This window comes from Elephas maximus, chromosome 12 (genome assembly GCF_024166365.1).
Source record: "Elephas maximus indicus isolate mEleMax1 chromosome 12, mEleMax1 primary haplotype, whole genome shotgun sequence".
NCBI classification, from domain to species: Eukaryota; Metazoa; Chordata; class Mammalia; order Proboscidea; family Elephantidae; genus Elephas; species Elephas maximus.
In genome coordinates this window covers 79,130,703-79,151,800 of record NC_064830.1, presented here as the reverse complement: position 1 = coordinate 79,151,800, position 21,098 = coordinate 79,130,703, and the positions used below count along the sequence as shown (strand labels likewise).

General features: G+C 42.7%; 2 protein-coding genes across 4 annotated transcripts in view; both read left to right on the top strand.

Annotated features, from left to right (window-relative positions):
- The window catches only part of TMC7 (transmembrane channel like 7), a 66,220-nt gene extending 65,013 nt beyond the window's left edge, over positions 1-1,207 (top strand). For both annotated transcript variants that reach the window (XM_049903736.1, XM_049903739.1), the window contains exon 16: positions 631-1,207. In XM_049903736.1, the coding sequence (XP_049759693.1) occupies positions 631-705 (75 nt within the window). In that variant the 3' untranslated portion in view covers positions 706-1,207. The remainder of the gene's footprint in view (positions 1-630) is intronic.
- A 4,483-nt stretch (positions 1,208-5,690) lies between these two features.
- Positions 5,691-21,098, top strand: part of COQ7 (coenzyme Q7, hydroxylase) — a 32,314-nt gene continuing 16,906 nt past the window's right edge. Inside the window, exons 1-6 of one of the 2 annotated variants that reach the window (XM_049903740.1) lie at positions 5,691-5,850; positions 10,644-10,822; positions 12,136-12,250; positions 13,444-13,583; positions 14,683-14,751; positions 15,196-17,473. In XM_049903740.1, coding sequence (XP_049759697.1) covers positions 5,778-5,850; positions 10,644-10,822; positions 12,136-12,250; positions 13,444-13,583; positions 14,683-14,751; positions 15,196-15,273 — 654 coding nt within the window. In that variant the 5' untranslated portion in view covers positions 5,691-5,777 and the 3' untranslated portion in view covers positions 15,274-17,473. Of the gene's footprint in view, positions 5,851-10,643; positions 10,823-12,135; positions 12,251-13,443; positions 13,584-14,682; positions 14,752-15,195; positions 17,474-21,098 lie in introns of those variants that run through there. The other variant, XM_049903741.1, reaches the window with a different exon arrangement.

Here is a 21,098-nt window from a genome sequence, read left to right as displayed (position 1 = left end):
ATTGCTGGATCATATGGTAATTCTATATTCAACTTTTTGAGGAACTGCCACATTGTTTTCCACAGTGGCTGGACCATTTTAAAATCCTACCCACAAAGTTTCTCAGTGTCCTTGCCAACAATTGTTATTTTCCATTTTTCTGATCATAGCCATCTTAGAGGGGGTGAAGTGGTATGTCGTTGTGGTTTTGATGTACATTTCCCAAAATAACTCATTGTTGACCATCTTTTCATGTAGCTCATTGGCCATTTTTGTATCTACTTTGGTGAAAATGTCAATTCAAGTCCTTTGCCTATCTTTAAATTGGGTTTTTGTCTTTTTTGTTGTTGAGTTGTAGGAGTCTTTTTTATCTTCTGGATATTAAACCGTTATCAGATATATGGTTCCCAAATATTTTCTCCCATTCTTGAGGTATATTCTTAAAAGATTATCAGTTGCTGAGTGGAGAAGGAGTTGTGAGAAACAAGGATGAAAGAGGCAAACCAGTTTGGACCCTTATTATGAAAAGTCCAGTGGTTAGAATCCTTAGCCCCGAGTCTAATAGAATTACCTGTAATTTACTAGGAAGAAAATAATGCCCTTTGCTTCCAAATATAGTGAATGTATTTTCCAACTCATTTCTTTTTTTAGGAAAGTCGTGACAAGCGTTATTTAATCCAGAAACTAACAGAAGCCCAAAAGGATATGAGGGAGCAACTGGACTGATGCCGAAGACGCTGACATGTTTTGCTCCTGGGCTGACCTAGCACTCTGCCAAGTTTTCAAAGCCCACCTGAGTTTTGAACAGAAATTTTCATCTATATTTTCTAGAGTTTAGGCTTTTCCTGCCTGGGGCTCCACACGTGCAGCAGTGGTGGCCACGTTTCCCATAACCCCATCCCTATGTTAGGGCTTTGGTGACTTAGAAGAAAAGCGGTTAAAAACCAAGTCTTTTCCTATAGAACAACGGGTCATTGACTGCGCTGAAAATTAATTTGCTAAGCGGCTTATGCCTTTACAACTGGAGGAGAAGAGGACTTTTACATTTTTAAAAGCGTATTTGTCCTGTCCTTTAAAGTGAACTTTCGAGTCATCCATTCATGAAGCTGGATTACTTCCTTACGCGGGGTGAGGCTGAGGACTGTTCCTTAAGAAGTAGGGACTCTTTTGAATGATTTGGTTGACCGAAAATGAGACTTGGTTTTTTAAGTGAAAAGAAATCCTTGAATCGTGATCTTTGGGACAGATAGTGAGAAAATGGAGAGAATGGTTGCGTAATTTCAGCTACTAGGTAGTAATTTGAGAGAGAAAAAATCCCGTTCCTTGCTTTGTAAATAAGCAGCTCTGGGATGCTCTAGAATAAGCCTTATGATGAAGTGAATTGCTGCAGGTTGGCAGCCTTGATTTCTTCACTTCCTGGGCAATTGGCTGCAGCCTTATTACTCCAGGGAAAATTGCCTTTGGGGGCTGGGTGTCCTCAAACCTCGGTTCCCTTCTCCTTCTGAGTCCTGGAGACTTAGCAGAGGACCCTGTGCCATCAAAATTAGGAGTCAGGGTTGGTCTCTTGATCTTCCAGATGCCACGTCCTTTTCTGCATTGAGGTCTTCACCTCCGAAGGACACTTAACATTTCAGGGCCAGGCTGGAAAGGGCTGGTTAGTATTTGAGCTGTGGGTTTCTATGCATAAGTATTTTGGGATGCCAGTTGCAGCTCAGCCTGTTCTTTAGTCCAGCCTGTGAAAATGTAGCAAACTATATTTAAGACTGGTTTCTAACATAGACATACCCACATGTTGAAGGCTGCTTGTTTCCCTGTACTTAACATTTTAAATGCCCATGGCTTTATTTTATAAAACGTGTGGAGTATGTCTTAAAATTTCCTTTACAGTAAGAACTACGTGCAATAAGTACCTCAGCATAGGCTTCCCTGAAATTGATAGCTCACTGAACCTTTTAATATAAGCCTAAGTTATTGTCAAATGTAACAGTTTTCATTTAATACCTTCAAAACTTTATCAGAGTACTGTGGTTTTGCAACAGACCGTTGGGGCCTTCGTCCCATTATTTTTCTTCCTTTCATTTACTCCAAACTTTTCTTGGGGGGTAGCTGGGACTTAAAGTTGGAGGCAGGTTTTAGAAAGAATAATTCCTACCACTCCCCATTACTCAAAAGTGACTGACTCCTTGGTCCAAGGATCAAAGCAAGCTTGTCATAGCTTGCAAGTTTCTCTGTACTTGTCCCTTTGCCAGAGAGCCATTTTCTTGCTCTTCCACAAGGGTAGCATTAACATGGGATATTTTTGTACTTGTGAGACTGACAAACTTTTTCAAGAAATCTCTATCTTGTTACGGCTTATGAGTTTCTCAATCTAATAACTGGTGTCATGGAATTTTAAGTAACCAAAAATTCATCCCATCCTCACTTGAAAAACAAATTCTAATTGTTGGCATTTCTGTCTAATGCCTTCCTATATATGAAATGTTCTCACCTTCACATGTTTTTGAAGACAGTATTCTGTGTGTGTGTGATGGAAACAGTGAAAATAAATTGCCGTTTTTTCTTTCCTGTTATAAAACTGATAGTGAAATGTACTAATTTGTTTTAGTTAAATGCTACTAATTTGCATACCTCTTACTTGAATGTGTTTCTATATTTTGACAACTTTAATAACTTCAGGTGATGTTTGTATGATTTTTAAAATGCAACTGTCGCTGACAAATGTGCATTAAAACTACTGATTAAATGGTATCTTTAAGGTTTTAACATGTGACTGTGTGTGTTTGGATTCACGGAGCCTTCTTGTCAGCCATCAAGTCATCAAGGAAAATGGTACCAGTTTGTATTGCTCTTTACTGTTACCTCAAATCACCAAGAGAAGAAAGGAATGTTTAATGCCATCATCAGATGAGTACTTTTAAGACTCCTTGGCTCTGTAGGAGATGGAAGGGGTGTATGCGTATGTGTGTTTAAAATGAATTTAAAAAACAAAATTATTTCTAGTACTTCCCCTCCCATTCTAGAGGGAACCACAGTTGACAATTTGTATATTTCATTCTTCCAGATTATTTGAATACATATTCAAGCAGACATACCTATGTGGTTGTATGTGTGAAATATATATTTCTGTGCTCTTCCCCCTTTTTGGAGAGCCCTTGTGGTGCAGTGGTTAAGCACTTGGCTGCTAACGGAAATGGCAGCAGTTCAAACTCACCAGACACTCTGTGGGAGAAAGATGTGGCAGTCTGCTTCCATAAAGATTTAAAAAACCCACTGCCTTGGAAACCCTATGGGGCAGTTCTTTCCTGTCCTATAGAGTCATCATGAGTCAGAATCAACTTGCCAGCAATGGGTTTTTCCATATAAGCAACAACCTCATCCTTTTTAATGGTAATATGGCATTCCATGGTGTCTCTATAACCATTTACCCCTGACCAGTAATTCAGATTGTTTCCATTTTTTTCCCCTGTTGAAAACACTGGGCGCTGGAATTTGAAAGACTCCTGCAAACAGTTCTATTTTTTGCCCCATTCTGCATTAGGTCCTTGTTCTTTACCAAGACAGCCTTGCCGGTTTTCACAGTCAAAAAATGTTCTCATCCCAGCAAAGAGAAGAATCCAGTCAAGCAAGTCTTAAGTTTGCTTTAACTCTTAAGTTGGCAAATCTGATTGCAGCTACCCAGTTGCATAAGTTTTGGAAGAGAAAGCAATTAATTTTGCCAAGGTGGCAAGAAGTCTGACCCCTGGGAAGAAAGAACTTCTCAATATATCTTCTTTATTATATCCAGCCCAGTCTAGTTGCCATCAAGTCAGTTTTGACACATGGCGACCCTGTGTGTCAGAGTAGAACTGTGCTCCATAGGGTTTTTCATTGGCTGATTTTTGGGAAGTAGATCCCCAGGACTTTCTTCTATGGGGCTCTGGGTGGACTTGAACCTCCAACCTGTTGGTTAGTAGTCAAGCACTTAGCCTTTTGCACCACTGTATGTGTGTGTATGTGTGTGTGTTCTCATGTGGGTTTACTAGCAAGTTCCTTCTGCTGTATATCCTTTCTAGTGCTGTGGGATGTGCTTGGGACATGGAATGGCTTTGTGACCTGCCTAATGTGTGACTTTGGATAGTTGTCTTCATCTGTGTAAGGCTCTGTCCCATCACCTTTAAAATGGGAAAATACATAGATTTCACTTAGTTTTAAGGACTGAATTAGGGATTAGTATGCTTTTTTTGAAATTTTCTTATTATAAAAATACATGTTTATTATGGAAAACATTGAAAAGTACAGAGAAAAAAATCACTCATAAGCACCATTCATGGGCATCCACCATCCACCATTAATCTTGGCAAAATTCCTTTTAAGATAAAAATACAGAAGGAGAGAGGGAGGAAAGAATTTGGCGTTCTCATTTTTTTTTTCTACTTAACATAAGTGTTTTCTCATGTTATCAAAAGTTCTTTATAAACATTTCAGTAGACATAACATCATGCTTTTTAACAATTCCCTAGCTGCTTAACATTTTCTGTTGTTGTTGCAGTTTTATTTTTATATTATTTATTGCGCTTTAACTCAAAGTTTACAAATCAAGTCAGTCTCGTACAAAAACTTACATACACCTTGTTTGGCTGCTTAACATTTTGCTTCCTATTTTTCCTGCTAATAAATAACTGGGACATCCATAAATCTTTGTCAGCATTTTTCTCCTTACAGACAGAGACCTAGAAGCAGGATTATGGCAAAGGTTTTGAACATTTTAAGGCATCTGAGGCCTAGATTACCCTCAGTAGTTTTACATGAGAATGTTACACCACTCTGATTAGCACTAAGAATTTGGGTTTAAAATATATATAGTTTATCCTAAGTTTAAGTTATTGCAGTGTGTTAACTGGAACACTGTTCCCACCCATATCCACTGCTGTCATTTCTATTTTGACTTATAGCGACCCTATAGAACAGAGTAGAACTGCCCCATAGGGTTTCCAAGGCTGTAGTCTTTACAGAGCAGACTGCCACATCTTTCTGCCTCAGAAGGGCTGGTGGGTTTGAAACACCGACCTTTATGGTACCAGCCAAGCACTCAATCACTGTGCCACCAGGTCTCCTCATATACCATTACTCATCCGAGAAATAATTTCTGTTGGCTAGATCCCGAGAATTAGGATTGCTGTATCCATGCATATGGACCTTAAAAAATATGTTGCTAAATCTCCTAACCGCCCCCACCCAGAAAAAACCTTTGCATCAATATACACTCATATCAACACTAAAGTGGACAGAGAAAGACTACATGTTCTCTGTAGAAATCTGAAGATAGAGAAAACGGAGAAATTTTAAGTCGGTTGTCAGTCCACCACCTAGCGACAACCACGTGATGAATTTAACTGCAGCATGTAACTTTTAATATTTTAAAGTGGATGTAGGATACAAATAGAGAAAAATCCCCTTCCACGTTGGTAAAGCAGAAAATACTATGGCTAGATGTGTGAATAAATAATTCCCTCACCGTCTTCTTTCCCTGGAACTTTGGTGAGAGATCTTGATCCTTTCGAAGAGCAATTTCGCATTCCCATTTCCATAGTAACCCAAAGACTAGTCCCGTCTCCTGAGTGATAGATAGTGACTGCATCCAATAGCATCTTTTCATTGGCCGTTTCCAACCAATCGAATGGGGCGCGGGAACCAAGGGCGTTTCCACCAGTGCAAGGACAGGCAGCGTCGTCCTTACGTCTCCCGTGCGTTATCAGTCAGCGCCAAGGGCACATGTGGCCCGGCGAGCTCAGAGGCGCGGTTGCTTTGTTGTCCCGACGATGAGTTGCGCCCGGGCGGCGGTGGCTCGCCCACTGTGGCGGCTGCGCACGGGTGCCCGGCGGCCCCTTTCAGGTAAAGGGGAGGCAGGGCCGCGGCCCCGCGCTCGGCCTGTCAACTAGGGCATTTTTGCCTGAGTGGTCTGGAGAGGTCACGGGGGAGACGCGTTACGTCACAGGGCTGCGACAGAGTGCGACTGCGTGACGAAACGCGTTGGGGATAGTGGGCGGGGTATAGAGGGCGGAGTCGCGGGGTCGGGTCTGTAGTTCGCTGAGAGATTAACTGGCAGGAAGGGGGTGGTTTTCGTCAGTGACGCTTTGCCAAGGCTGGTCAGGGTAGGCGCTTTGGGGAACGACATAGTTGCACACCTGTGCCGCGAGATCACGATAGGTGTGGTCGGAAGTTTGGGCTAAGGACGCTTGGCGACATTGCAAGCTCTGTTCCAGGGTGTCATTGTAATCCGTCACCCAGGGCTTTTAAACCAGCAGCATCGGTTTCACCTGGAGCTTTTTGGAAATGCAGACTCCCAGGCTCCACGCCAGACCTACTAAATGTGCATCTGTACCCAGGTGGTGTAGTGGTTAGGAGATCGGCTGCTAATCAAAAGGTCAGCAGTTCAAATCCACCAGGTGCTCTTTGGAAACCCTATAGGGTAGTTCTACTCTGTCCTGTAGAGTGGCTGTGAATCCGAATCGACTCGACGGCAACGGGTTTGGGTTTTTTTTTGTTGTTGTTTCAAGTGATTAGTACTTACTGTCAAGTTTGAGAAGCACCAGTATTTGGAGTTGGAAAACTTGGCTTTGGATCCTGGCTCCCTCTCCCTTCCTGGCTAAATCTCAGGTGCCTCACAGAGTGTTGTGAGGTCTTTTTCTCAAAGTTAAATCATTTGTGTACCACTTTCAGGATTTTTGCCTTTTAGCAAAACCCCTTGTACTTTTGATTACCTGATAGGTTTATTCCCCGCATAATCAAGTCCCACTTTAAAAGTAATTAAAATTATTTCATGGAAACTAAATCCTTACAGTAAAAGGGAAAACCAGTCTCACCAGTATCAAATGGATCATCATAAAAATCTTAAATAAATACACTGAAAACAAAAAGCTATAAAGTTTCCTCTAGATACTGTTGTCAACGGAGGTTTGAACCCAAGACCGTTTTTATTTTTGGTGAAAAGGGAGATTAGCAAGTGTTACAAAGGTGTTCAGGATATACTAGCTGAAAACATGTAATAATCAAAAATATTGTAATAACAAAACATGTAATAATCAAAAAGATTGAAAGAGAATTTAAGAGGAAATAACTCTTACTACATGGGTATGCATGCCCTTAGACCACATAAAATCTTCCCGTATGTCATTTAAAATTTCCTGGGTACCATTACTGACACGTGTTTCATACTTTGCGAAAACAGTGATATAAAATAATGCATCTGAGAACTTCTAGCACCAGACCTCAGTGTTATTTTCAAGTGTGTGACGATGCAGGCAAAACTCAGAGTTGTTGAATGCAGCCTTGAGTCCACTTCTGTTGAGGCAGTGAGCATAACAGGAAGAATTATTCCTTTTTTATTTATAAAGTTATTTTGCTTCCTTCATCACATTTTAAACTCCCTGGTGGCGGGGGGGGGGGGGCGGGGAGTGGGGGTGGAACAAATAGCTAAGTGCTAGTCTTAGTTATCCGGTGCTGCTATAACAGCAATAGCACAAGTGGATGGCTTTAACAAACAGAAATTAATTTTCTCACAGCTTAGGAGGCTAGAGGTCCGAATTCAGGGCACTGGCTCTAGGGGAAAGCTTTCTCTCTGTTGGCTCCGGAGGAAGCTCCTTGTCGCTCCTGAGCTTCTTGCTCCTAGGCAGTCTTCATGTACTTGGCATCTCTCTTTCCCTCTCTCTTCTTGCTTATTTAATCTTTTATATCTAAAAGGAAATTGACTCAAGGTACACCCTACACTAATCATACCTCATTAACATACAAGGAAAACCCATTCCCAAACGGGATTATAACCATAGGATAGAGATTAGGATTTACAGCACGTATTTTTGGGGACGTAATTCATTCCAAAAGAGTGCTTAACTACTAGCTGAAAGGTTGGTGATTTAAACCCATCTAGAGGCACCTCAGAAACCCTGGTAGCATAGTGGCTAAGTTCTACGGCTGCTAACCAAAAGGTCGGCAGTTCGAATCCACCAGGCACTCCTTGGAAACTCTATGGGACAGTTCTACTCTGCCCTATAGGGTTGCTATGAGTCAGAATCAACTCGACGGCAGCGGGTTTTGGTTTAGAGGCACCTCGAAGACAGGACTGGCAGTCTGCTTCCGGAAGGTCACAGCTTTGAAAATGCTATGGAGCACAGTCCTACGTGGGGTTGCCGTGAGTTAGAATCGGCTGGCTTACAACTAACAACAACAACATCTCATTTTGTCCTCACGATAACTCAGTAAGAAAGGTTTTCTTATGTATGTTTTCCCTGAAAAAGGAACTAGCATGATTACCAATTTTGTATGTAAGAAATGGCGGTTCTGAATTGTCCAAGATTAGTGTTAGAGATCGGACACGTATTTTCTGACTCTAGGTCCGTTCTTTTTCTGTGGCCCACCCCATACTTTATAAAGACATTTTGCAGAGATTATGAAGATTAAAGTGGCAAATATCACAGTACTCAATTACCATCCCCCCCCAAATCATTTTTTGGGTGCCTGAGTCTGGAAGTGGCACAGTGTTAGGGAACAGCACGGTATGCTTTAATAACAAATCCTCGTTATTACCTGTCAGAAGTCAGTCATCCTCTGTCCTCAGGCCCTTACTGTCTCAGTAAATGACATTAAAAAAAAAAAAAACACAGAAGCATTAGCTTGTCTCTAAAGTTCTTTCCCATTAACATGTTTTTGGTGGTAACAAATCACAAGGAAATAAGATTATTTTGTGGAAAAAAAAAATAGAACCAGTTCATCATTACAATTACTGAACTCCATCTCTCTGCAAGGAGCTCTATGATAGAAGCACCAGTCCTTGAACTAGGAGGCAAAAACTTGACACAGGCTACCTTGACCTTGTCAGATGTCTCAAACTGTTCTCCACATAAAAACATGGCTACAGACTACAGTGACCTACTGTCCGATGGCACAGGTCCGTGTGGTGTGGTACACTGGGCAGAACTGGGACTGCACCCACTTCCTGGTGTCTCACTGAGTCGAATATGCTCAGTAAGCTGGAGCAGAGGAGTGGACTGAAGTTGCGTAGTGATGGATCAGAACTCCCACATCCACTCTCCTTTGTTTAGAGTGCAGCATTTAAAACCCTACCAGGTAGAAAAGTTCAAGTGCAGACTGCCCCTCCAAATTCCACCAAGCCCACCCGAATTGGTTACCTGGTGTAATAACAAAAATACCACAAGTGGGTGGCTTTAAAGAACAGAAATGTATTGTCTTACAGTTTGGGAAGCTAGGGAGCCTGAATTCAGGGTGTTGGCAGGACTAGGCTCTCTGTTGCACGTGGTGTCTTCTGCGTGCTTGCATGCGTGTGAGTGTGTATGTGTGTGTATCTCCCTGTCTGTTTGCCCTCTTAAAAGCTACCACCCAGAAAGGTCTACATTTAAGACCCACTCCACTCCAGTATGATCTCATTCAATATAAAAGAAAAACCCTATTTCCAAACTGGGTGACATTCACAGGTACAGGGGTTAGGACTTCAACATATCTTTTTGGGAGACACAATCCATAACACCACACTATCACCCTCTGTCCAAAGCACTCAAGTCTTTTTAATGAAAGAACCATAAATATACCCGAAATGAATTTTTCCCACATATTTCCTGAGTGTTGAAGTTAGCCTAAGTGAAAAGGAATTACCCACCAATGACGTGCTGGGCATGAGCCCTGTGACACATGTCAAGGTGATTATCAGTACAAGTCAATGTTCATAGTTCAAATTAACGTCCACAAACCCTCCTCTTAGTGGAAAGAACTCTTGAGATACCCTAATATAAGGCTCAGGAGTCCATGGGCAGCACAGATGGTTAAGTGCTTGACTACTAGCCAAAAGATTGGCAGTTTGAATCCACCCAGACGTGCCTCGGAAGATAGGCCTGGCGATCTGCTTCCAAAAATCACAACCTTGAAAACCCTATGGAGCAGTTCTACTCTGTACACATGGGGTTGTCATGAGTCAGTGGCAACTGACAGCAACAGCAATATAAGGCTCAGAGAATAAAATTAAGCTGTTACTCCTAGGAGTTTTTTAAAAGGTAAAATCTAATCCTGAAGAATTTACGTTTTGAAGACAAGAAGAGTTTGGTTGAATTGGACCAAAATGAGATGAAACCTGAGCTGTAGGGCTGGACTGGACTCTCAAAATCAAATGCCTGCTAGAACTTAAATCTATGATCTCAGCCTCTACTGCAGGTCAGATTCATGCAGAAAGCTTTTTAAAAATCTTAGTCCAGGCCCCCTCCCAGAGACTGGGTGATTGGGGTGGGGAGGAGAGTCTGTGTTTTTAAGAGCTCCTGAGGGATTGCAGTGTGCAGCCAGTGTTGGAAGCCACTGACATAAAAAACTGAAGCAGGAGGAGATGGGTGAGCCAGAGAGCCCTGCCCACCTAGAGGCGGCTGCCAGGCTACCTGCAGGCTCAGTGTTGCTGGGTCTTCAAATATTTAAAGTCAAGCCAAAAATCCAGAGCTTTAGGTAAAATCTTGAAGGTTTTAAATGTTGATTAACTAATTCACTTTTTTAAGAACTCAGTGGGTGAAACAAAATACATTTCTGGCCCACAGGAGCTCATTTGCAACCCTTGTTCTAAGGTGTTCTTGTCTGTGAAAGGGTCCATCCCGATTTTACCTGAGAGTAATGAAGAATAAACACTTGCATTGCAGCTTATGGAAGGAAGATCGGTGTCAGATTTTGCAGTTCAAGAATGACCTTAGACAATATCAATTGGGCAGTTGTGGATCGGATAATCCGGGTGGATCATGCAGGAGAATACGGAGCCAACCGCATCTATGCAGGGCAGATGGCCGTCCTGGGCCGGACGAGCGTTGGGCCAGTCATCCAGGTGGGTATTCTTTAACTCACTTGCTCTCCTGCACAGATGATCCAAAGGCCTCAGGCCCACCTTAGGCCAGGTGTCCTCAAGGGAAGCTCTGTTGTCCCCAAGCAAATGAAAATTAATTCTTGGGGATGGGGTAGGGTGAAAAAAGTCTTACTCTTTTTACATGTAAAGCACGGACATACAATATAGTACATAAACAATTAAAATATATCTCTGTAGTTTTAAAATGTCATGGTGGAGGAGGCGGTAATACAGATGTTCACGTGTTAGGTGAAGGCGCTGGTGTGCCCCACCCACAATACCTGGATGGCAGAGATATTTATGCTCAGAGGTAGTGCCAGGGCAGTGGAAGGAGCTTGGGCTTTGTAGTCACACAGACCTGGGTTCACAGCCCAGTTCTGTCCCACTTCCTCTTCATGACCTGGGGAAGTCACATGACCTCTCCGGGATTCCCTTTCCATCCATTTCTGCAAAATGAGGTGATACCACTGACCTCATTGAGTTTTGGTGAGAAATAAATGAGTGGCTGGCACATAATAGGTGCTTGTACAAGTTAAACAGCCTCATCTGAGTCCTTGGACAAGTTACTTAGCCTCTCTGTGCCTCACTTTCTTCATCTATATAATGGGGATAATAGTTTGTACTTCACAAGGTGGTGGTACAGGGTAAATGAGTTGTCTGTGTCAGGCTACCTGATGGCACCTGGCACTTAGGAAACACTGTGTAAATGTTGGCTGTTATCCTCCCTTTTCCCCACTGATTTAAATGATACTTATATTCTAGCTTGCTGGAAGGAAATGACACAGTAGTGAATGTTCTGCCCCGTGTAATTTGGAACGGGCCAACCATCTCGTTTCTCATGCGTGTGCTCCTCTTCGTTGCACAGGCCGTGGTGGGCCTGAAGGACTTCTGCCGGGGCTCGAGTCAGGCCGTGGTGGGCCTGAGGGACTTCTGCCGGGGCTCGAGTCAGGCCATGGTGGCCCTGAGGGACTTCTATAGGGGCTTGAGTCAGGCTGTGGTGCGGCCGAGGGACTTCTGCCGGGGCTCGAGTTAGGCCGTGGTGGGCCTGAGGGACTTCTGCCGGGGCTCGAGTCAGGCAGTGGTGTGCCCACGGGACTTCTTCAGCGGCTTGAGTCAGGCTGTGGTGCAGCCGAGGGACTTCTGCCGGGGCTCGAGGCTGGCATGCTCAGTTGAAAGTGAGATAACAGGCATTTCTGTTTTGCTTCCTGTAGACCACGTGGACGGGACATGTGGCATCCTTGGTAAGTAGCAGTAGGCCTCGACGGAATGCTTGGATGTCTTTATATCTCTTACAGAAAATGTGGGATCAGGAGAAGGACCATTTGAAGAAGTTCAACGAGTTGATGGTTGCATTCAGGGTCCGGCCGACAATTCTGATGCCCTTTTGGAATGTGGTGGGGTTTGCCCTGGGTAAGTGCCTGCCAGAAGAGCGTATGTGAGCTTTGTAATTTTGAATGATTGAATCATTCAAGTCCTGTTTCCATAATTCTTGTGTCCTGTTACTGTCTTTTGTTATTAATATTTTTCTAAAAGTTAAATTGACTTTTTTTGGCTTAAATTCTTTTAAGATGAAATCATAAAATCAGCACTTTCATAAATGTTGTTGTCGTTGTGTGCCATTGAGTCAATTCCGACCCTATATAACAGAGTAGAACTGCCCCATAGGGTTTCCCGGGCTGTAATCTGATGGGAGCAGATTGCCAGGTCTTTTCTCCCACCGAGCCACTGTTTGGGTTCGAACGACCAACCTTCTGGTTAGCAGCCAAGCGCTTAACCTTTGCCCCACCAGGGATTCTTGCATTTGGATTATAGTAATAAAATAATGAATAGGTAAAATTTGGTAAATGTGAATAATTTTACTTAATGGCTACCTTCTGTTATCTGCGTTACTGAAATACATATTTCTATGTACCTGATTTAAATGTGCAAAAAAGACCGAGAATTATCTCTTCTAGAATCTGTACATCATTTAGCACACACCAAACCCATTGCTGTGCTGTCAAGTCAGTTCTGACTCACAGCGACCCTGTAGAAGGGACAGTCAAAACAGACGTGAGGGGTGGGGGTGGGGAACCAGTGTAATTCAGTTGCAGCCAGATACCGTCTCTGACAAAGGCTCTCAACCCAAGATCTGCTTGCCCTTTTAAAAAGGGAGCAGAGTAAATGGCATTGAAGAATCAGACATTCTCACCCCAGACAAAGGCCTTCTCCTCCTATAATCAGAAGGTCAGGGAGAACACTGAAAAGAGAATAGCTGTCTCACTGTGTGACTCAGAGTTCAGCACTGTGATCTGGTGCCACCCAAAACAGTGATTTTTCAACCCAGGGTGAATTGGCCCCCCAGAGGACATTTGGCAATGTCTGGAGACATTCATGGGTTGTCACAACCAGGGGGGAGGGGTTGCTACTGATGTCTGATGGGTAGAGTAGAGGCCAGGGATGCTGCTAAACACCCTCCAGCGCACAGGACAGCTTGCCACAACAAAGAACCATCTGGCCCCTAATGTCGATCGTGCCACGGTTGTGAAACCCTGAACTAAAATGATCTCCCTCATCAGTGGTCACAGTTCCTTCCTTTACTTCTCTGGACTTGACCATTCCAGGAGCTGGAACAGCCTTGCTTGGGAAGGAGGGCGCGATGGCTTGCACTGTGGCCGTAGAAGAATCAATAGCACATCATTATAACAACCAAATCAGGACGTTGATGGAGGAGGATCCTGAAAAATACGAGGAACTTCTTCAGGTATTTGACTGTACTCTGGAAAGGGGCTGCTTAAAGGAAAAGAGGGAAAGTATACAATTTGGAAGGAGCCCTGGTGGCACAATGGTTAAGCATTCGATTGCGAACCAAAAGGTTGACGGTTTGAACCCACCAGCCACTCCGTGGGGGAAAGCTGTGGCAGTCTGCTTCCATAAAGATTATAGCCTTGGAAACCCTATGGGGCAGTTCTGCTCTGTCCTACAGGGTCACTATGAGTCATAATCAACTCAACAACAGTGAGTTTGGGGTTTTTTTGGATACAATTCTTCTTTGGCAAGAAGAATAAAAAATGGAACGTTAGGGAATGAGAGGGACATAGATGTCTAGGACAGCACCTTATTTTAAAGGTAAGCAAACTGAGGCCCAGAGCGGTGAAGCTGGTCACACGGATTAGGCAGAGCTGGGCCCAGAACTGCAACCCAGTATCATTGGGAGAATCTGAGGAAATGCTGTGAGCATGAACCCTTTAGGTGAAATAAAAGAATAAATAGATATCCTCAGGTAATCTTCCACAGCAAATAAGGAACTGTTTATTCATTAACAGAATTTTTGAAAAGCCTAAACAAGATATTGGCAAACTAGCCTGCAGGCTGAGCACCTGTTTCTATAATAAGTTTTATTGGAACACCAACGTACCCATTAGTTCAGGTATTGTGTATGGCTGCTTTCATGCTGCAATAGCAGAGTACTAGTCACTGGGTAAGGAGCCCTGGTGGCACAGTGGTTAAATGCATGGCTGCTACCCCAAAGGTCAGTGGTTTGAACCCACCAGCGGCTCCACAGAAGAAAGATGTGGCAGTCTGCTTCCGTAAAGATTACAGCCTTGGAGACCCTGTGGGGCAGTTCTACTCTGTCTGGTAGGGTTGGAATCAACTCAATGGCAACGGGAATGAAGTCATTCAGTAGTGGCAACAGCGACCATATGGCCTGCAAACCCTAAAGTATTTATCTGGCCCTTTATAGGCAAAGTTTACTGACCCTGTTTCAAACTATGATGTCAGGCTTTAGCCTCCAAAATAAGACAGAACAACAGAAGAGTTGGAATGCTGACTCACTTCTTTTTTTTTTTTAATTTAATCAGATAATAAAGAAATTTCGGGATGAAGAGCTTGAGCACCACGATATAGGCCTTGACCACGACGCAGAATTGGTAGGTACCTAACTGTTCCTGTTTGCTTGTGGGTGCTTCAAGGCCCTTTAAATCTACTTTTCCCAAAACAGGAACGTGATCACTAAAGGAAGAAAACCAATTATGTAGCTTTGACATAAAACAAGCAGAAGCATTACTCCTGATTGGAAATCTTATTTCTTGCTTCCTCCCTTATCCTTTTCCCAAGCAAGCACGTTCAGGTTACATCATCTCTTCCCGTTACTCTGAGAAATCACATGATTCGAGTGCTTTGGTGGGAGCAGAGGTGTTCCCATCTTTTGCAAAGGTTTTTTTTTTTTTCCCCTCCAAATTAAAATAAATTGTTTCTCAAGATCTTATTTCTTATCTAAGGAAGTCCAAACCCTGCCATGCCAGCCCTGCATCTTGCAACTGAAGAGGAACGTAATGTATTTCTTTTGTTTGCTTCTTGTTATTTTTAAATAGGCTCCAGCATACGCCCTTCTGAAGAGTATTATCCAGGTCGGATGCAGCGCAGCAATATATTTGTCAGAAAGATTTTAAATTACGTCCACTTATCCCTGTCTATGGAAACCCTGGTGGCGTAGTGGTTAAGAGCTACTGCTGCTAACCAAAAGGGCAGCAGTTCGAATTCACCTGGCACTCCTTGGAAACTGTGGGGCAGTTCGCCTCTGTCCTATAGGGTCGCCATGAGTCGGAATCGACTCAACAGCAACGGATTTGGGGTTTTTTTTTTGTATCCTTGTCTATAAGGGGTGCTACTGAGTTTTGACAAGTGATTTTTTGCAGCAGAGGAAATGTACGATTATTGTTACATGAATTTTGTTAACCAACAATTATTGTTACGTGAATTTTAACAAACTGAAATTTTTTTTGTCCTGTAATGAAAATCCCCAGTGTTAATTTTTCCCTGGGCAGCCTTATGCCATAAGGATGAGAGTTCAGCAAGCCCATTTGAGTCACAGCAAACGAAGGTGATCTTTGTTTGGTGTCATAGCTTATCTTCTCCTAAAACATCAAAAATGAATCATTAATAAAGCAACAGATCTTTAAGAGAAAAAAAACAACAGCAACTTGATTTTAAGTAAACTTAAAACACTAGGGCATTTAAGATGGATGAAGGAAGACTCCCAAGTCCATCAAGTAAGTGGAAGACTTGTCGCTTCCTTTTTGAGTTGTGGATGGGGGTGGGGGTTACTTCCACCAGCGTTGAACTAGAATCATTTTCTTAAGGTCTGCTACCAAAATAATGGACTAAAATTTTCATACTTTCATGAATTCATTTAAGGTTTTAAGGAAAAACGTCAGTCAGTGGTTCTCATCCCTGGCCACGCATTAGAATATCCTGGAGAGCTTTTTAAAATAAATTCAATTTATACGCCAAAATTTCTGACTTATTTAGGTAGGGCCTGGGATCAAAATGGTTCCAGAAGCTCCCCAGGTGATTCTAATATGAGTCAGGGTTGAGAACCCCTGAGATGGATTGTAAGCTTCTTGTGGTGAAGGACCTCAGCTTTTATGCAGATGCCTCCCACCCAGTGCCCTGTGTGTAATTAGCCCCTAACAGCCAGGTCTGCCTCACTTGCAAAGGGTCTAGTTTTGAAGAACAGTAGATAGGGCGATAGTTTGGATTGGTCCTTTACAACTTCTCTCTTTTCCTAAACCAAAAGCAACTTTAGTTTTATGTGATCAAGTGAATCAGTCTACCAGTAATAGTTGCAATAAATTAAACGTGGGAGAGAAAGGTTAAAGACTGGTTTAGATGCCGAACTCTTTTGTGCTAGGCTACAAACAGATGTCTGAAGTCTCCTTTAGTGTAGTTGGTTAACAGCTGAAAACCCGAGCTCCTCTGCAGTTATTGTTGCATGTCCACATTTTTTCAGAAGTGTGCATTTACATCTTTCTCTCCTAGAAGACCATGAGTTTATTGAGAGCAAAAAAATCGATTTCTAGTTCCTGGTACATGGTAGGTGCCCACTGAAAAGAAGAAAAGAGGGAGAAAGGTGGAGGAAGGAGGTGAGGGAAGGAGAATGGAAAAGGAAGGAAGGGAGGAAAGGGAAGAAGGTGTTTTTAAGCAGTTGCTATGCTGCTATGAAAGCCAGCTTCTTTGCTGGTTCGTCCTCTCTGGATCCCTTAATGTCGGAGGGTCCCAGGGTATGGTCCTTGGCTCAGTTCTCAGACTACCCTTCCCTTGGGTATCTTATGCTGCCTCGTGGCTAATTTCTTTACATTTGTATCATTAGAACTCCATTTTTAAATATCAAACAGCCTACATGACCCCTCCATTGGAAGTCAAGGACTCCCACATGCCTGACACTGAGCTCAATGTCTCAGCCCCACTCCCCACCCCCACCCCACAAACCTGCTACTCTAGTGGCCTTCCCCGTTGCAGTCAATGGCAACTCCATACTTCCCGTAGTCAGGCCAAAATCCCTGGAGTCACCTTTGATACTTGCTGTATCCCATGCCCATCCCATCAGCCGAGACATCCTGTGGGCTCTGCTAAGGCCTTCTCACCACCTCCGCTGCTGCTGCTTGGATCCCAGCCGCCCTCATCTCTTATCTCGAGTTTTTCAGAAACATCCTAATTTTAACTCTTTCTCATTTAACCTCATCCTTCAAAGGTGCATTCTCAACCCAGCAACCAAAGTGAATGTTTGAACCATAAACCATGTCACGCCAGTGCTCAGCTCACCCTCCTCAACCTTGTGTTTTTCCCAGTTCCTTCAAAATAAAAGTTAAAGTCCCTAAAATATCCTGGCTCTCTGTGGCTTTTTTACGCCCTTCCTCACTCTGCTGCAGTCACGCCGGCCTCCTTGCTGCTCCCTGGAAATGCCAGGCAGGCGTCTGCCTTGTGGTCTTTGCAGTGGCTGTTCCCCCTGCCTGGAATGCTCTTTTATAGATATCTGCGTAGTCAAAATCCTAGGTTTTTGCTCAAGTCACGTTTTAAAGGAGGCCCGCCCTGACACGCTTTTCAAAATTGCAAGGCCCTACCCTACCCTTTTTTTTTTTTTTTTTTTACCCTACCCTTTACCCGCCCTCTGCAAGCGGCATCCTCGTTCCCTGCTCTGCTTCCCTCCCCCATAGTACTTACCACCTTCCAGCATATAATATACTGTCTTTTGCCCTGCTAGAATGTAAGCTGTGTTTCAATAACTGACATGTAGAAGGTGCACAATAAATAGTTGTTGATGGACTTGAGTGAAGAAATAGGTGTAAAGTCACATAAATAACTAGCAATTCAAAACTACTTCTGTGTGCCTCTCAGCAAAATTCAATCAAGATTGAATGAAAAAGAAACCAAAAGGAAGCCATTAAGTCTACTTCCTGCTGATGATTTAAAACACTGTAGGTGGAATCTCCACATGCAAGAGGATGCATTTGGAACCCTACCTCACACCATGGAGCCCTGGTGGTGTGGTGGCTAAGAGCTGTGGCTCCTAACCAAAAGGTCAGGCAGTTTGAATCCACCAGCCCCTCCTTGGAAACCCTATGGGGTAAGTTCTATTCTGTCCTATAGGGTCACTATGGGTCAGAATCAACTCGATGGCAATGGGTTTGGTTTTTTTTGGTTTACTTCACACCATATACAAAAAACAAACTCAAAACGGACCAAAAACCTAAATGTCAGTGCTAAAACTATAAAGCTCTTTGAAGAAAACATAGATTTAAATCTACATAACCTTGGATTGGGAAATTGTTTCTTACACATGACCCTAAAAGCACAAGCAACCAAAGTAAAAACCAGATAAATTGGACTTCATCAAAATTAAAAACTTTGGGTTTCTAAGAACACTATCAAGAAAGTGAAAAAGACAATCTGCACAATGGGAGAAAATGTTTGCAAGTCCTATGTATCTGATTAGAGATTTGTATCTAGAATATATAACTCTTCCAACTCAATAATGAAGACACAAATAACCTAATTTAAAAATGGGCCAAGAATTTGAATAGACCTTTCCCCAAAAAAGATACACATGCGGATAAAAAGCACATGAAAAGATGCTCAACATCAGTCATCAGAGAAATGCACGACCATGAGATACGCAGCCACTAGGATGGCTGTAGCAAAGCCAACAGATAATAACAAGTGTCGGTGAGGATGTGGAGAAATTGGAACCCTCGTCCATTGCTGATAAAATGGTGCCGTCACTTCAGAAGACAGTTTGGCAGTTCTTCAGGAAGTTACACATAGAGCTATTGTTTGACCCAGCAATTCCACTCCTAGCCATATACCCAAGAAAATTGAAACCATGTTCATAGCAACGTTATTCTTAATAGCCATAAAGTGGAAACAACCCAAATGCCCATCAACTGATCAAAGGATAAAATGTGGACATAGCCATACAACTTAATATTATCTGGCTATAAAAAGGTATGAAGTAATGAAGTATTGATGCATGCTTCGTCATGGATGAACCTTGAAAACATGCAAAATGAAAAGCCAGACGCAAAAGGCCACATGTTATGTGATTCCCTTTATATGAAATGTCCGGAATCGACAAATCCATAGAGACAGAAGGTAGATTAGTGGTTGACTAGGGCTGGGAGGGATGGGAAGAAATGAGGAGTGAATGCTAGTAGATATAGGGTTTCTTTTCTGGGTGCTGAAAACTTTCTGGAATTGGATAATGGTGATGGTCGCACAATCTTGTGAAGATACTAAAACCCACTGAACTGCACACTTTAAAATGGTGAATTATGGTATCTGAGTTATAGCTCAGAATTTACAGTTTATGCTATATTCGAAAGCAAATTTCAAGCCAAGCTGTTCAATGGGAAAATGATGTCTTTAAACAGCTGCCCTTCAAGCCAGCAGAGCATATAAAACCCTTGATCTTCTGAGGACCTGGTGCCATTTCTTGCCCTCCTATATCAAAGGTACTTTTGTAAGGATCACAGCCAGGAATCTTAGTCATACAAAGACACTCTGTACAAGCCTTATTAAAAGCCCAGATTTGCTGCTGTTTGTTTAGCATCCCCTTCGGAATTGATGGCTGATGTTTTATGCTTCTGAGAGTTGCCAGAACAAGGCCAGAGTGACTTTCTAAATCCCCCTTTGGTTGTTTGTAATTCCATTACGGCTTGTCCTTGTGTATTAACAAGGCCATCTTGTCTTTCCCTTACTTTACTGCTCCTACCTTTCAGGGGAAATGTGATTTTAAAGTTGGACACCATCCAAAGATGATGGCAGCATGACGAAGGATGTTATTCTCGAAGCAGTAGTTCCAAGGAGGCACTCTGAGCTATAGTTCTTTGCGTGTCTCTGATTCTCTCACTCCTCAAAGTGTGCTCGTGGGTTAGCAGCTACGGCATCACCTGGGCGCTTGTTAGAAACGCAGAATTTTGGGTTCTTCCCCATACCTACTGAATCAAAGACTGCATTCTGACCTGATGTAGAGGTTTTAAAATATAGCCACAAATTCTTCAACACTCTTGTTGGTGAAGTTGAATTCCCCTTTCCTGAGTGTGGGCTGTTCCTTCGTCACTTGCTCTAACAAATAGGATATGTCAGAAATGATGGAATGTGACTTCCAAGGCTTGGTCATAAAAGACACTGCAGCTTCCACCTTTCTAGGATCACTCCTTCTGGGGGGAAGCCAGCTGATTCAGCAGATCCGGGGTAGAAATGCAAATTCTCAGCAGGGGGTCGAACCTGAATGAACTGGTTCAAAGCCCTGCAGATATACAAGACCTCCAGGTGATTCGGAAGCACTTTAAAGTTTGAGAAGCACTGAGCTAGATCATGACCTTCTGGAGGCAGGGAGAGTTGTACTCATCTCTACAGCTTCAGAGCTTAGCACAGCACCTGGAATGCATACATTTTTGTTGGACTAAATACAAGGTTAGACTGCCTCTTCTAAAAAAGAAAAAAAGGTAAAACTCTTCTTGTAATAAATAATGCATGCATGTACATGGCAAAATATTCCAGCAGTGCTAAAAGGTATTTACAGTGACAAGTAAATCTCCCTATAGACTGCTTGTTGATTAACAGGAAAGTCTGTGACTACTTTTCTTACTTCGTGGTTGACTATTAACAACCTGCCACATAAGACAGTCCCTTTCTCCTTCCTCCCTCCCTTCTTTTTCTTTCCTTTTATCTCTACAGTATTCCTTTTCTTCTTTTTTACTTCCAAAAGTAATACTTGCCATAAACTCAACAATATAAAACTCCATATAAATAGACAGTTTTCTTCCAAACTTATTCCCCAGAAGTAACCATGATTCAAAATTCAAAGTGTATCCTTCCAGATTCTTTTTATTTTATTCATACGTGTATACATATTTGGATTTGTGTTGCTTCCCAAGTGGAATAAACCAAACCAACCCATTGCTATCAAGTTGATTCCAACTCACAGGACATAGTA